This window comes from Carettochelys insculpta, chromosome 4 (assembly GCF_033958435.1).
Source record: "Carettochelys insculpta isolate YL-2023 chromosome 4, ASM3395843v1, whole genome shotgun sequence".
NCBI classification, from domain to species: domain Eukaryota; kingdom Metazoa; phylum Chordata; order Testudines; family Carettochelyidae; genus Carettochelys; species Carettochelys insculpta.
The window spans coordinates 70,047,157-70,064,754 of record NC_134140.1 but is presented as its reverse complement, the minus strand read 5'-3'; the positions used below and the strand labels follow the sequence as shown (position 1 = coordinate 70,064,754).

The window sequence follows — 17,598 nt, the reverse complement described above, 5'->3', positions numbered from 1 at the left end:
AAATGAATACTTGAAAATTAGCATAAACTCTTAACAACTAAAAATAAGTCATAGTTTCCTTTAGTGTGGGAATGCTTTAAATTCATAGTTCTGACTCAAATTCAGAATACATATTAAAGCAGCTAAAATGCAATCTCAGTTTCAACAGTGACATCCTTAGAGGGCAGTAGTGTCTATTGCTTAGGGGAGAACAAGATTTATAGTCAAGAAATGCCCGGTGGTCTTATATATCTTTGGTTTCTTATGCACGTCAGCACTACAGAAAAGTATACAGGTAAGACTTTTAGAACAGAAACAACATATTTAAAATCAATGAAAAATTCAAAGAAAATCTCTTCTTTTTTAAAAAAGGTAATTTCTACATGTGTTTACCTTTGAAAATGGTAAACAGTCTTTGTCTGCTTCCTTGTCTTTCACTTCAAAGTCATAAAGTGCTTTGCATTGAGGCGGAGGTTGAGGTAAAGGTTTAATAATCTGAACAAAGTTGGTAGGAAAAAAGCCATGGACACCACTGACTTCTCCGTGGTACCAATTTTCATCCACTTGTCGACGTAAAATGATGATGTCACCTTTACTGAACTTAAGATCTCCAGGTTCTTTTCCCTCGTAAGTATACAATGCTTTGGCACACGGTAACTGAGGTATACCCTAAAGAAGAAAAATACTAAAATTAACTTTTTGTCTGTAAATAGATGTGGTAATGCTGTCCAAACCATTGAGATATGACAGATTAAATGAATTATATATTCAAGTGGAATTTATTATTACAGTAAAACTAGTGCCAATCTTTACACTACCGAGTCTAAGAGAATTTCAATATGCTAAGTTAAAGAGCACATGTTTAAATGTTCTAACATAATGAGTTTGAGGGAAAAAACATATACCTCACCAGTACATAGTTAATACATAAATATATAAATAATGTTGTGCAAAGAATTTAGCATGAAGCTACCTTGCAGTGAATCAGAGAGTCATTAATGTGAAGAGCCCATACTGAATAATACAGAGTTGAAATAGTAAGGCATTCAAAGTCTACTAAAAAACATAACTGGGACAGAATTTTACAAAATAAATCAAGTATTTTTGTTTGCAGACAATGTATGTGGATCTATCTAGTGCTCAAGCAGAACATTTAACATTAGACTTGTTACCCTGCAGCTGGATTTTCTTTGTCTTCTCTTGGATGAAGTCACACAGCAATTATGAGTTTGATATGTATTCATTTTATATAATATTAAGAGTTTTTAAAGCATGTTTTTATAACAGTACACTGGGGGCGGGGACAAAATCCATTTGAAAAGAATATCACAAATTCACTGGCATGCACAGAATAATAAGGGATATTTCAGACTCAGCTGTATTTCATCATAATTGAGTTAATCCAAAAAAATGTGGAAAGCCTTCGTGTACCTATCAGATAATTGTCACTAACCACAACCTACTCAAACGACTTCACAATCTTTCTGAATTTCACAGAATAGAAGAAGTGAAAGGCTGTAAGAAACCTTGCGAGGTCATTTAATTCATTCCACTATGCTGAGTGAGGACCATGTAGACCTAAACCTGACATGGTTTTAACCTGTTCTTAGACTATGTCTATACTAGACATGGAACTCAACAGCAGATATGTGATTTTAAGCGACGCCAACTGTGTAGGTGAAATTGATGTATCCGCAGTTGACTTCCATGTCTGTCTATACAGGGGGAAGTCAATGGCAGCATTTCTCCTTTCGACCTTTCTTATTCTTCATCTCTCACGAGGAGCACAAGGGTCAACTTTGATCCCCGAGAGCTTGACTTTGCATATGTGCAAAAATCAAACTCTGGAAAATCGACGTTGAGCAGTTTGATCTTCTGCCATAGTGTAGATTAAGCCTTAGAAACCACCCAGGGCGGGAATACTACAGGCTGTCTTGGTAACCCATGTCAGAGCTTAACTACTCTTATAGTTAGAATTTTTTTAACCCAAATCTCCCTTGCTGCAGATTCAGCCTGTTACTTCTTCTCATACCCTCAATAGGTCTGATGACAATTAACCATTATCCAATTTGTAACAGCCCCTAACATACATGAAGACTTATCAGGTTCCCCCAAGTCGTCTTCTCTGGAGACTTTTTTTTTCCCCGCATGTCCTCACAGATGAGGTTTTTCTAACTTTTCTATTGTTGTTGCTCTCCTCTAAACCTTCGCTGTGCTGACAATATCCTTCGTAAAGCGAGGAGCCCAAAATTGAATGCAATACTCCAGCCAAGAACTCACCAAAGCTGAGTAGGTGCAGCAGTCATCCCCAATGTCTTTAGGTATGGTCTTCATGTTAATACACTCCAGAATATTAGTCTATTTCACACTCTTGACTCATACTCATTTTAGAATTTAGTATAATTCTCAAATCCTTTTATGGAATATTACTGTCTAGCCAGTTATTCCCAATTTTGTAGCTGTGCATTTGATTTTTCCTTCCTAGGAGTAGTACTTTGCATTTGTCTTTAATGAATGGCGTTTTGTTGTTTTCAGACCAATCCTACCCTCAAAAGCACTTGCAAGTCCATCCAGCCTGCTATCACCTGGAAATTATATAAGCATATCTTCCAGTCCATTAATAAAATACTGAATACTATCAGAACCAGCAGCGACCCTTTTGAGACTCCACTAGATGTGTCCTACCAGTCTGATAGAGAACCACTGATAATTACTCTGTGTATGTGTTTTTCAAACACCATTAGACTTCTGTAATCTCAACGCCTGCTCTTATTTTCTGACAGAGTCAGAACCTTTCAGTGATTAACAAATACTAAAATCCATTGATGAAAAATAATAAACTGTCTTGAAACAGAGTACAGTAGACCCCCAACTTACAAGGAGGTTGCATTTGTGGGCTACCATGCGTTAAGTCAAATATCATGCAAGTTAAACCAGGTGGGGGAGGGGCCCCGCTGCCTTTGATCCCCCTGTCCTGGCTGCACCTGGCTCCCAGCTCCCCTCCACTGCAAGACCTGGGAAACTGACCAGTGCTGCTGTGCTGGTCAGTTTCAAGTGGTGGGGAGCAAGGAACCAGGCAGCTGCCTGGCTCCCTACCACTCCTGGGAGTCATGAGCCACGCTGCCACCTGGTTTCCACTCCCTCCCACTCCGGGCAGTGCTGGTCAGTTTCCTGGCTCCTGCAAGTGCAAAGGAGCCCAGAGCCAGGCTGCCATCTGGTTCCTGGCTCCCCGCCACTTGCTGTTTTGACTCACATTACTGCAAGAAACACATCAGACTATGAATAGGAGGCAGCCAGACAACTCTCCAACACCACATTTTACAGACCTCTGTCCGCTGATCCGACTTCGGAATTCCAAAAGAAATTACAACAACTACTTAAGGAACTCCCTGCTGCTACTCAGGACCTTATTCACTCAGACACGCCATCTGAGCCCCAACTGGGATTATTCTATTTACTTCCCAAAATCCACAAACCTGGAGACCCCGGATGCCCTATCATTTCGGGTATTGGCACCCTTACCACTGGACTATCCAGTTATGTGGACACCTTCCTCAAACCCTATGCCACCAACACTCCCAGCTATCTCCCAGATACCACTGACTTCCTGAGGAAATTACAAAACATTGGAAAAGTTCCTGACCATCCTTGCAACCACGGATGTACGGGCTCTGTAAACTAATATTCCTCACAAAGATGGATTACAAGCGATCAGGAATACCATCCCTGATGTCACTGCAGCCAATCTATTGTCTGACCACTGTAACTTTGTTCTCACCCACAATTATTTCCGATTTGGGGACAATGTATACCTCCAGGTTAGGGGAACTGCTATGGGCACCCACAATATGCTAACATATTAATGGCTGACCTGGAACAACGGTTCCTCAGCTCTCATCCACTATTACCCCTCCTCTACTTACAATACATCGATGACATCTTTATGATTTGGACCCATTATATACAGCCTCAAGGAGAATTCCACAGAGACTTTAACAATCTGCACCCCACTATCAATGTATGCCTCGACTACTCCACACAAGAGATACATTTCCTGGACACTACAGTACTAATCAAGGATGGCCTGATCTGTTCCACACCCTACTGGAAACCCACTGATCGCTATACTTACCTACACGCTTCTAGCCTCCATCCTGCACACACAACTAGATCCATTGTTTATAGTCAAGCCCTTAGGTACAATCGCATTTGCTCTGATCCTACTGACAGAGACTGAAAACTACAAGATCGCTACCAAATATTCATAAACCTGAATTACCCACCGGGAGAAATAAAAAACAAATCGACAGGGACAGACGAATACCCAGAGACCAACTACTCCAAGATAGGCCCAAAAAAGCCAATAACACAACACCACTGGTCATTACCTCAGCCTCCAACTCAAACCACTGCAACACATTATTAAAGACTTATCCTCAGTCAGGATGCCACACTCCAGAAGGCCCAAGATGACAGGCCTGTTCTCTCCTACAGACAACAGGAACACCAATCCTGGAACTTTTCCTTGCAACAAGGCCCATTGCCAACTTTGTCCACATATCTATTCTGGAGATACCATCACTGGACCTAATCTGAAGAAGTGGGTCTGTCCCACGAAAGCTCATCATCTAATAAATTATTTTTTTAGTCTTTAAAGTGCTACTGGATTGTTTTTTTGTTTTGGACCTAACCAGGTTATTCACAGAATCATGGGCACATGCTCATGTTCCTCAACTAACATCATATATGCCATCGTGTGCCAACAATGCCCAGATGCTTTGTATATTGGACAGACTTCAAATTCTCTTACACAAAGAATTAATGGATATAAAACAGACATAAAAACACTCCTGTTTCACAAACCTGTCAGACAGCACTTTAATGGAGTGGGCCATTCTGTTAATGACCTGAAAGTATGCATTTTACTGAAGAGGAATTTTCACAACAGCTTGGAAAGAGAGGCTGCCCAACCCTCTTTTATATTCAAATTTGACACATTAACACATGGTTTGAACTGGGACGGGAATTTTCTTTTCTCGGTCAAATAGTGGAATAAATTGCCAAGGGAGGTTGGGGAATCTCCATCGCTGGAGATATTTAAGAACAGGTTAGATAGATGTCTATCAGGGATGGTTTAGATCGTACTTGGTCCTGCCATTGGGGCAGGGGGGCTGGACTCGATGGCCTCTTGAGGACCGTTCCAGTCCTAGTGTTCTATGATTATAGGGGCTCTTTTGCATACTTGGCTTTATCTAATTCTTGACTCCCTCTTCCCCTCCTTCTGCCACTCTGCTCTCTGATTTACTCACCTTGCCAATATTTTTCTGATTAGTCAACCTTGATTACTATTTTTGGTTCTCTGTGCCTTAAATATTGAGTCTGTTCTGGTAAGGCTATGATCTGAAGAAGTGGGTCTGTCCCATGAAAGCTCATCACCTAATACATTATTTTGTTACTCTTTAAAGTGCTACTGGACTGCTTTTTTGTTTTGATAAGTCAAAATCGTGTAAGTCAGAGGTCTACAGCAGTCAACATCAGTTACATGTCAACAATGCAGGAAATATGAAAAATCGGACGATACAAAACACATTACTGCAAAATTAATATTGGGTGGGTAATATCTATTTTCCAATACTATTATCAAGGATTTTCATGCTGAAGCTGAATAAAACTTGGAAACACTCATTGCAAAACTTAGTTAACAGCACAAAATAACGTTTATCTATTGGAGCTTTGGACCTGTTCTCACTTTATAGATGTGAATCTGAGAAGTGAAATTACACATTTAGCTTTTATTTTCAGCTCCCTCTTATTTTTTATATCAGTTTTGTATCTCTTACTGAAAAACTCTTAAGACAGCCACAGACCATTCTGCCACTATTCTTGTATGTTTCATGTAAAACTACTACATCTCGAGACCCATCCCTTGATACACCATGCAGAGCAAGAATATTATCACTTAACTGATACAAACAGCTTCAAAAGATCAATCAAAATTCACATGGACATCTTCTCCAGATAATAACTATTACAATTAAGCTGAAACAAAAATCATCACATCCACCCTGTTCAAAATACATGCTCAAATAAATGTACTTAGAAGGGAGTATTTAAAAATTCAGAGAAAAGAATTCTTAAATAGCTCTTTCAAGAAATAGGAACACCCCAAAACTGCAAAAAGTTACTACATTATAAATTAATTTACTATATCATGCTTAATGCATTCTTTTTGCACTCAGGTACTTGATTCATGTACTATTTTACACTTCTACCAATTACTGAAGATTGTTTCTAAAATTCAACTAGCAAATATTCTCTTCCTTTTGCTCTCCCACTCAACAATGGCTGTGGTGAAATTATGTTTCAGTAATAGTAACCGACTTACTAATTTAAAATTATTTAACTTATTGTTTGTGGGTATTGTGACTTTTAATTGTATACTATACAATGTACCATAAAAGCAAACTAATCTGCAGTCTACAGTTTTGTATGATGTTTCTTTTTCAATGGAACTCAAAGATGTAGTAAGCCAGTACGTACATCATTTCTCAAAAGAAGGTTTCCCACATTGGATAAAATGGATTCTACTCCATAATTTCAAAAAGAACAAAGTTTAATGAACTTAGTTCTTGTTCTCACTCACTCAGCCAGCCAGTGATTAAGGATAAATGGTTAAACGACTCAGAAGAGTAATAAAGCAAATGCCTTTTCCTTCAATAACAACTGAAGGATAAAGTCAGAACAATTGGTTTGATTGCACAGCACTATTCCTTTGAGTGTAATATATCAATGGCCCACCAGGGCACTATCTTCACATTCCTCTCATCTGGATGATCTGAGAGCCAAGTCACGGTTAAGGCCTTTTTGGCCTTTGCCTTTAACAACCTTTCCTAACTGCAGCCTTCCCACTAAACTCTCAGACTTTGTTCATCAGGCTGCAGACCCCTGAAGATATGCTGAGCTGGAGTTTACATTTCACTCCGAGCCTTTCACTTGGCTAAACATGAAAGGAGGGCTTACGAACAAAAATCTCTGCAGCTTACCCATACGTTTGCAGCTGCCATTTGTCCCTACCAGCAACAATGATGAAAACAGTCTTAAATGCATTTTAATTTTTTAGGATACCGTACTTAACACAGATTTCTTATTGCTATTGCCTCAAGGTTTCTTTTAAAGTAATAACATCTGAATTTATATTGCTATAGTTTATATTACAAAAACTATTTTATCCAAACCAGTAAGATGGACATTACATGTACCCAAACCCTTAAAGCAGTGGGAAAAAAATAGTTTAAGACAGTGAATAACAAATACAAACACAACTTTACAACATCATAACAAGATTTCTATCATATGGCATTTGCATTTATTATACACTGCCTAAGAGAGAGAGATTAAGTACAAAATCTTGAATATTAAAACACCTCTGACAGAGGCTCCCACTCTATAGAATACATCTATGAAACCTACAGGTTCATATTTTCCACTTTTAGATATAGTCCGTCTTTCCCAAGTTACCTTATCTTTAATCTTGGCTACCATTTTTAAATTGATAATTGGCAATTGTATGTTTCTTTCAAAGCAAGCTATTACTTAAAACTCTGCCAGTATACCAATGTCAATTAGAAGTGAGATTTTTATGACAATTTTATACGGGCAAAATCTCCACTGTAGGTGCAAGTTTTAATACCTGGTTTTGCTAGTATAGATTGTTTCACTTGGGGAAGCAGAATAAGCTACACTGGATAAAGCCGTATTTTGCTGTGAATACAAGTAAGAACAAGCCAGCCAATCAACCAGCAACCACCTAGAGACGATCTTGCAACACTTTCTACCCTGAGTGAAGGCAAAGCTGCCATTAAAGCAACGAAGTACAACAAAGCAACTAGACTAGGTGGAATTCCCACCCAAGTTTTCAAAGAAGGTGAGCTAGAGCTCCACAAACAGCTCCACCTCCTGATTCTCAAGATCTGGGATAGGGAGCAGAAGCTACAAGATTTCTGACACACACTGATTGTCAGTCTTTTCAAGAAGGGCGACAAGTCGGACTGTGAAAACTATCATGGCATCTCCTCCTGACAACAGCAGGAAAAATCTTAGCTTGAATCCTTGCAAACTAACTTCTGCCACACTCATAAGAAATTCTCCCAGAATCCCAGTGTGGCTTCTGAGCTTTCCAAAGAACAGTGGATATGATCTTCACTGCCGAGCAAATGCAAGAAAAATGTCATGAACGCAACCAAGCCTTATATATGAGTTTCATAGACCAGACCAAAGCATTCGACTCAGTCAATCATAGCACACTGTGGACTATCCTCTCCAAGAATGACTGCCCCAAAAAAATTCATTAACATTTTAAGGCTGCTTCATGACAACGGCGGCCACTCTTATTGCGCAACAACAGATCTCAAAGCGAGCCCTTTGAGGTCAAAACGGGAATCAAGCAAGGCTGCATCATTGCCCCATCACTGTTCTGCACCTTCATTGCCATGACCCTTCACCTCACTGATGGCAAGCTTCCAGATGGTGTGAAGACCGTCTACAGAATGAACGGGAAGCTCTTCAATTTCAGGAGACTGACAGCTAAACACAAGACCTCCACAACCTCAATCATGGAGCTCCAATATGCAGATGACAATATGGTTGTTGCTCTTTCTTGTATGCTTCAGCGAAGCCAATTAAGATGGTCTGGAGGGCTGTGGGAGAATCTCGGCCTCACACTGAACATCAAAAAGATAAAAGTGGTCCACCAACCTTCATCAACAGGAGAATCTCTTGCAACTTCTATTGAAGTAAATGGAGAATTGCTGGAAAACGTGGAACTCATCTTTCCACTAAAGTCAACGCTGATGAAGAAATCCAGCAAGGTCTGAGCTACGCAAGCTCTGCTTTCACCTGACTGTGAAAACAGATCTTTGAGCACCAGGACATCTATCCCAAGACAAAGCTCCTTGTAAACCATGCAGTGGTTGTTCCAATGCTACTATATGCATGTGAAACCTGCACAACATACAAGCGTCATTTGAATGCACTTGAACAATATAATCAATGCTGCCTGAGGATAATCCTTAACTCTTCAGAGGACAGGGGCACAAATACTAGCACCCCTGGAAGAGTTGAACATACCTGGTATTGAAGCCATTATCATTCATCAACAACTTCGGTGGACTGGTCAAGAGGTTTGGATGTCTGATCAGTGTCTCCCAAAACAGATTGTTTTCTCAATTGCAGTAAGGACAGAGGAGTGTTGGGGGCCAGCAGAAGCGATATAAGGACATGCCAAAGGCACACACAAAAAAGTGCAGCATTGGTGTTGACGCTTGGGAGAACCTTGCCCAAGACCATCCCCAGTGGAGAATGGTAATCCGTGAGGGGGCGGCACAATTTTAGAGGTCTCACTACAGTGCGGACGAGGAGAGGTGGAAAAGAAGAAAAAGACATCAAACACTGCCTGCCCCATGCCCCTCCAGCAGCTACTAACACCTGCCTCTTCCGTGATAAGATCTGTGGCTCCAGAACTGGGCTGATCAGCCATCAATGGACTCACACACAGGAGGGTGACATGAAGACATCCTATTAATTATTGAGAGACCACCAAGAAGATAAATACCTCAGCACCTTGCTCTCCCTGATCAAGGTCCCATTTACAGCCATGGACATCCCTAATGCTTCAGAAGAAAGAAATCAAAAGTATGAGAATATAATAAAATATGAAGAAGGGTTCTTTCGAAAATAGGTTTTTTTTCTGAAGGAACTCCATCTACGCGTCTGTTTTTGGTTTCAGAAAGCCTCTTCCCAAAATGCAGTTGTACAAGATTATACGAAAGAAGCATAAGATTTGTAAGTCTGTGCTTCATTTGCATTTTTGATCACCCTCATTTGCATTCCTCCTCTGAAAGTGGAATGTGGTATAGATGTAGCCATAATATTTTGCACACTACTTATAAATATACATCACACAGTGATATTACTTGACTGTTGTGTCACAGGTAGGAGGCAGCATAAGAAACAAATCATCCCCATTGCCCAGTGTTTTATGAGAGCTAAGCACCTACAGCTCCAATCAATGAGAGCTGTAGGTGATCAGTATCTTTGAAAAATCAAGTGAAGGATTTATTAGTTAGTTAGTTCAGACAAATTCTCAGTGATTGCGAGTTAAAACTTCTGTCTGGGCCTGCGGGGCTTAGATCTATCAAACCAGATTCTTCAGAGTAAATTGTAAAATGTCTCTCCGCTTGTGTTCCTGTATACCACTGCATTTGACAACACATACAATTAACTTTAAATGTAATGAGGATGTGACTCTCAGAAATTCTATTTCTGGCCGCCATCACCTGACATGGAACAATATTATCCAAGATGAATTCTCTCATCACCTCATACGATCAGCATTCACAGGATTCCTGTGTTCAGGTGACTTTACAGATCTGATTGCCACACAGTCTTACAGTTCACCTGAGTCTTGACATCATCAGAGGAACTCCACAACATAGGGCATGAGCACTAGGATAGACTCTCTCCATACAGGTAAAAGGAACTGATTCCACTGAGTCAGGGATGCACTTTAAGGGTTGTGTGGGAGAATCACGATTTGAAGATGGAGGTCAGGTCTCTCTGTTCTGACCTATAAATGCAGTACAGTTTGGTTAGGATATCACTGTGCCAAAGCCCTTTGTTATTCTGTCTACCTCTGCTGCGCTTTGAAAAATCTTACCACAATTTCTCCCAGGACGGCTTCAGAAATGTAATATTAGTGTTACAGACTTGGACTGTAAGTTGCTCTGTCAGTTACGTGTGTGAAGAGAACAGCTTTCATGCTGACATAACTATGTTGGCAGAAGCCTAAAAGTAGAAGCAGTTATACCTGCATTACTGAGTTTTTGCAGTTTTGCTCAGGTGAGTATGATTAATACACTGGTACACAGCATAGTTCAGAGAAAATAACTGTCACACTAGCAAGTATCAGAGAGGTAGCCTTGTTAGCCTGTAGCTTCGAGAACAAGAAGTTTTGTGGCACCTTATAGACTAACAGATATTTTGGAGCATAAGCTTTCGTGGGCAAAGACCCGCTTCATCAGATGCATGAGTGTGGGTTGTGGTGGCTTCAGAGGGGTATTTAAAGAATAGGGTCCCAGTAAGAGGGAGGGCTGTAACTGGGGGTTCTGGGGGTGCTGGTAGCATAGGATCAAAGTAGAGAGTCCACATATCCAGACAATCCTATGGTGAGGGTGTCAGTGCCTGAGACGATGGGGTGTCCAGGATTCCTAGGCTTATGGATCTTGGGTAGCAGGTACAGGAGACTCTTGAAGAGTTCCGCCGTGATTTCAACAGTTTCCACCCCACTATCAACCTTAGCCTGGACCAGTCCACACAAGAAATTCACTTGCTGGAGACTACTGTACGGATAAGTGATGGTCACATAAATACCACCTGATACCGAAAACCCACAGACCGCTATGCTTATCTACACGCCTCCAGCTTCCATCCAGGGCACACTACATGATCCATTGTTTACAGCCAGGCACTAAGGTACAACCATATTTGCTCTGATCCATCAGACAGAGACAAACATCTACAAGACCTTTACCAAGCTTTCCTCAAACTACAATACCCCCTAAGGAAGTGAGGAAACAGACTGATAGAGCCAGACGGGTACCCAGAAGGCACCTGCTACAAGACAGGCCTCGCAAGGAAAACAAGAGGCCACCACTGACCATCACATATAGTTTCCACCTAAGGCCTCTCCAGCGCATCATCAGTGATCTGAAACCCATCTTGAACAATGATTTTTCACTCTCACAGACCTTGGGAGGCAGGCCTGTCCTCGCCTACGGACAGCCTGCCAACCTTAAACAAATACTCACCAGCCACTACAAATCACAAACCAGTGACTCTAGGCCTGGAACCAGCCCCTGCGACGGTCCTCACTGCCAACTGTGCTCACTTATCCACACCAGTGACATCATCACAGGACCTCACACCAACTATACCATCGGGGCTCCTCTACCTGCACATCTACTAATATAATATATACCATCTTGTGCCAGCAATGCCCCACTGCAATTTACATTGGCCAAACTGAACAGTCTTTCTGTAAAAGAATAAATGGACATAAATCAGACGTCAGGAATGGTCATGTACAAAAGCCTGTGGGGGAACACTTCAATCTCCCTGGACACTCAGTGGCAGATTTAAGGGTGACAGTTCTGAAACAAAAAAAACTTTCAAAATCAAACGGAGGGAGAAATTTCTGAGCTGCAATTTAGACTCCATTAACCATGGATTAAACAGAGACTGGGAGTGGCTCGCAGCTTACAAAGGCAGTTTCTCTGCTCTGCGTGCTAATAGCTCCCCCATTAGACTCTGACAAAGGCTCATATCCCCCTGTCTCATCTGTCTTGTTTTTTCCTCTTTTGATAAGTACTGTTGATACGGGGCCATTTCCACCTTGCTGAATAGACCTTGTCAGCTCTGGCCCTCCCTCTTACTGGGATCCTACTCTTTAAATACCACTCTGAAACCACACACCCTGCCCCACTCATGCATCTGATGAAGCGGGTCTTTGCCCACGAAAGCTTATGCTCCAAAATATCTGTTAGTCTATAAGGTGCCACAAGACTTCTTGTTATTCTCTGTCACACTAGCGGTGCTAACACCCTAATAAAGTGCTCACAGTACAGGCACACCAAAGTCTGCTAGATATGATATGAAAAAGCCTGTGGCCCAAAGATGTTTTGGAAGTAAAATTTATCCATGAAGGCCTCTGAAGGCATTTCAGGATTTGCTATTTGAAAGCTTAAGATCAAATAGAGGGTAGGGCTACACGTCAACCTGAAGGAGTAATTTCCAGGTCAGGTAGATATGTGCAAACTAGTTTTGATTGAACTAGTGCATTAAAAATAAAAGTGCAGCTATGGTAGCATAGGCAGTGAGATTGGATACCTGCCCGGAGTATAATCCCACCAGGAACCCTATGTGTTTATCTGACAATTTATCATCTCACTACCTTTGACATCATGGCTATGCTTCTGTTGTTAGCATGCTACTTGAAGCAAAGCTATCGTATGTACACTTCCCTAGTTGGAAATTACTTCTTGACGTGTTGATGTACCCTGAGCACCATTTCAGTTCAGAGGGATGCTCATTTATAGAAGTCTTTTACACTGTGGCCCACTCAACTACTTTTCACCTTATAACTACTTTTCTGTTTATTTACTAATGAATGAGCTTCTGCATTCTTGAGCCACTGAACATTTTGAACACTTTCCACTAAAAATTACCCTAAAAACCCACATCACACAAAGCAGAAAAGCAGAGGATGGAAGAGGAATAGAAAGAAAATAAGTTACATACATCCTGTAACATTTCACTACTTTCACTCTGCTAAATAAAATTACTACTGTCACTACTTAGAAACTAGATTTGTTCTTTAAAAGACAATGACCACCACTGGATCCAAAAATCACATTTTATTACAGTTGCCAGGCTTTTCAAAAGGATATTCATAATTAAACAATTAAAATACCAGTTAATCACACAATTAAACAATAGAATATAATTTATTTAAATATACACATTTTCTACATTTTCAAATATTTTGATTTCAATTATAACAGAATACGACGTATACGGTGGTTATTCTATATTTTGACTATAAATACCTGCAATGTATAAATAATAATATTTTTAATTCATCTAAGACAAGTAATAAAGACATGCTACAGTCACTGATGGATTCTCTATCCAAAGCCTGCAAGTTGTTTTCCCTCGACATAAACATGGAGAAAAGTGTTGCATTCACTCAAGGTACACTTCAGCGACCCAATGTAATTCTGGATAACAGCCCATTATATGTGATTCAACAATTCTGTTACCCTGGAGCTACTGTCACCACAAACCTATCTATGGATGAAGAACTGAATATCAGAATCGGGAAGGCAGCTACAATTTTTGGCAGACTTACGAAATGAACACGGAACAATCCTAAGCTTATAGTGAAAACAAAGGTTACTAATGTACCAGGCATGTGTATTGAGTATCCCGCTCTACGGCTCTGATACTAATCTACCAGACATGTGTATTGAGTATCCTGCTCTACGGTTCTGAGGCATGGACAATCTACTCAAATCAGAAGAAAAAACTGAACAACTTCCATTTTCGCTGCCTCCGCAGAATTATAAATATCAACTGGAAAGGTAAAAAGTTTCAAATGCAGATGTCCTGTCAAGATCTGGCATACCCAGCCTCATAGCAATCCTCAACAGCAGAAGACTACGATGGCTTGGTCATGTGAGAAGAATGGGTGATGAACATCTTCCCAAAGAAATCCTCTTTGATGAACTGCCACGTGGGTTGAGAATAAGAGGAAGACCAAAGCTAAGATTCAAGGATACATGCAAAAAATGCCATGAAAAAGTTCAACATTGATCCAAAACCCTGGGAATTCTACATTATCAGATCAAAATACCTGGTGACAACTGCTATGAAAGGGGACATCATCCTTCCATCGTATATGTGCAAGCCACGTAAAAGAACTTCGTCTTAGAAGGAAAAGCTCTCAGACTCTAGAATTTGGAAATAGACATGGTTATTGCAAGTGACTGTGCAAATCCAGTATTGGACAGATAAGCCACAAGAGCAGCTGCAGACTCAGATACTGCCCATAGATCCTCACTGCTGCTGCTAACCACCCTCTCGAGACGAAACAGGGCCATAGATAGTGATACAAGTACTGTAGTGCAATCTCTTTTTCATGAAATTTGAATTAACAAATGTAGAATTATGTGGGGATCTCTGTGTACTGCCCCTGCTTCACAGCACAATCCTCAAAGCTCTCATTGGTTGGAAATGTCTATGTCTTATTTTTTAACTGAATTTGTGTAACTTCACTTTCCAGCCATTTGTTCTTGTCACTCATCTCTCTGCTGAAGTGGCAAGCTCATTATAACTTAGTATTTACACGCCATGAAAGTACTAATTCACTGTGAGTAACCCCTCAATCTTTTTTATGATACAATTAACTAATTGGAGTTCTTTACGTCTCCTGCTGTACAGCATTTTCTACAGCTTCATTTAATAATTTCGGTGCTCTTCTGTGCACCTTCTCCAGTTTTTCAACTTCCCTTTTAAAATGATATCACCAGAACTAGATGCAATATTCCAGCTTTAGTCTTACTAGTGCCATATTCAGAGGTAATATTAACTCCTTACACCCACTTACAACTCGTCCAGTTATACATCCCACTTACAACCTGTCCAATTATACATTATCCCTTTTTTCCACTAGCATCACAATGAAAACTCAAGTTCAGTTGTTTGCCCACTCTAATTCTTATATCCTTTTGAGAACCTCTGCTCTCCATTCTGTAACCATAGTATGTATTTCTTATTCCTAGATACAAACTTTTGCATTGGGCTACATTAAACTATATTCTGTTTGAACAGTTCCAGATTATCAAGTCATCCAGATCACTCCAGAGGACTGCCGTGTCTTCATTTACCATTTCACAAATCTTTATGTCATCCACGAATTTGATCGGCTATTATTTTATATTTTCTTTAAGGTCAACGTGGAACCTGTTGAATAGCATCAGACCTAGCATCCATATATGCCGAACCATACCAGAAATTCATTCATGTGATGATTCTCCACTGATGAATACTTTCTTTTTTGTGATCCCTTTATAGCATGCTTTACTGATCGTGTACAATACTAATAATAAGTCATTAGGTACTGGGTCAAATGCCTTACAAAATTTTATTATATCCATGCAGTTAGCTTCATCAATTGAATCACATGATCTTGGTGAAAAAATCTTTTTTCTTTCTGAATGGGGAAAATGTTCTCTTTTCTCTCTTGCAGAATTCTAACAGCACAGAAAAATTTCCTCTGGTCAAACAGACCGAGAACTTTCATCAAAAATGGGGTTTGTTTTTTTCTGAAAATCGTGATGTTGCAGGCCATCCAAATGGTTCAGAAATGTTAACTGTTAACTATTAGTGTGTTCTTGAACACTAATAACACAAATTAAAATAATTGGATAGTTTTAAAACTCTTTCTAAAGCTTTCTTTTAAATTTATAACTATTATAACTTTACTATGTTAAAGTAAAAGTACTTTTAAAAACACAAGCAAGGAAATTCTGAGCTAATGTAGAGAGTTTTGAAAAGTGACGATGATTTTTCTTCTGTAAGGTAGTGTTAAGATTCATGTCATGTCTATCTGTTACTAAATTGAAAACGTTTTATGTGATAGACTACCCAGTGTAGCAAATCAACTTTAGTGGCTGATGGCTTTAGTACACATATTTGATTAACTGAAGACAAATATTATAAAAAGCGATTGAATTAACTTGGAAGAATATATGTGCAATTGTTGTGTCCAAGTAACATTTACACAGAGGCACCTCAAGTTTGCTTTGGCTGTAGACAAAATTATGGAAACCAAAGTATGCTTCACGCTACACCTCAGGAAAAGCTTCACCCCAAACTAATGAATACTGTTCAGAATAGAAATTTAAATCTAAGTTATTTTTACTACACAACACAGTTCGTATCCTCAGAACATTTGCAGTCCATTTTGGGTGGCAGTTGCGGGGGTGAGGAACAGCAGCACAACTGTGTCTGATCCGTTAAAATGTCAGTGTGCCTAAAGAATTTCATTGAAAAAGCAACAGATGATACGTTGTTAAACTATTTCTATAGTGGCACAGGCACCAAAAAATTAGGCAAGGAAAGTGCATGTGTTTGATGATCCCAGGTGAAGCACATAAAAATATGGATGCAAGGAGCCGTGAAGAGATGATCTGGCCTCCTTTACACAAAGCTAATCATTTAGTAATCACCAGTGGAAATATAAACTTAGTTTATTTTGTTAAATTACTTCTAGAAGTTCAGGAAAATGAATGTCTAAGACTTTGTTTCAGATAATATATTTCACATTTTTCAGGTAATCTGATATATTTCTATTATTTAAACATGTAATTTGTAGATGACTGACACGTATAGAATTGTATACATGGGTGGTTTGAGAAAGGAAAATGCTGTAATACCCCATTTCAGTAGTTAGATTTACATTTACAGTAAAAGACAACAAGCTTTCTCTAGTGCCTGATCAGTATTGAAACATGATACCAGGAACGTGTCTTGATAACATGCCAATAGCAAGACCATGGTTTTTGAGGTCCCTGAAGAAAATGTGACATGGATGCATAGATTAGAAACAATTTAATCTCATCCTTCACATGCAGATATAATCTTAATTCTTCCTGTAAATTACAGACAAGTCAAGTGTTGATTACCTGTATTAAATAACTGAATACATAACAAATGGGCAAAAGGAGACACTATAGTAATCAAAATTTAAATGTGTCTATGAAGGGGATCTTAAGACATCAAAGAAAAAAATACATGGCCACCAGTGCTAAGGACAATAAGGAGTGCAAGTATTTAGGAACAAAAGAAATCTTAATAACGGTATAGGCCTGTCACTAGATGAAGATGGTAAGATGGTTAATAATGACAACATTGGAATGCAGAAGCATTGCACATTTGGAAAGAATCAGAATAATGCACTTACTTAGCAGGTGAAGATGATGAAGTACTTAGACATAATCAAGG

At 39.6% G+C, this 17,598-nt stretch overlaps 1 protein-coding gene across 2 annotated transcripts in view; it reads right to left on the bottom strand.

The window, feature by feature from the left end:
- The window catches only part of SH3RF1 (SH3 domain containing ring finger 1), a 166,108-nt gene that overhangs the window by 60,333 nt on the left and 88,177 nt on the right, over positions 1-17,598 (bottom strand). For both annotated transcript variants that reach the window (XM_074991869.1, XM_074991870.1), the window contains exon 3: positions 373-648. In XM_074991869.1, coding sequence (XP_074847970.1) covers positions 373-648 — 276 coding nt within the window. The remainder of the gene's footprint in view (positions 1-372; positions 649-17,598) is intronic.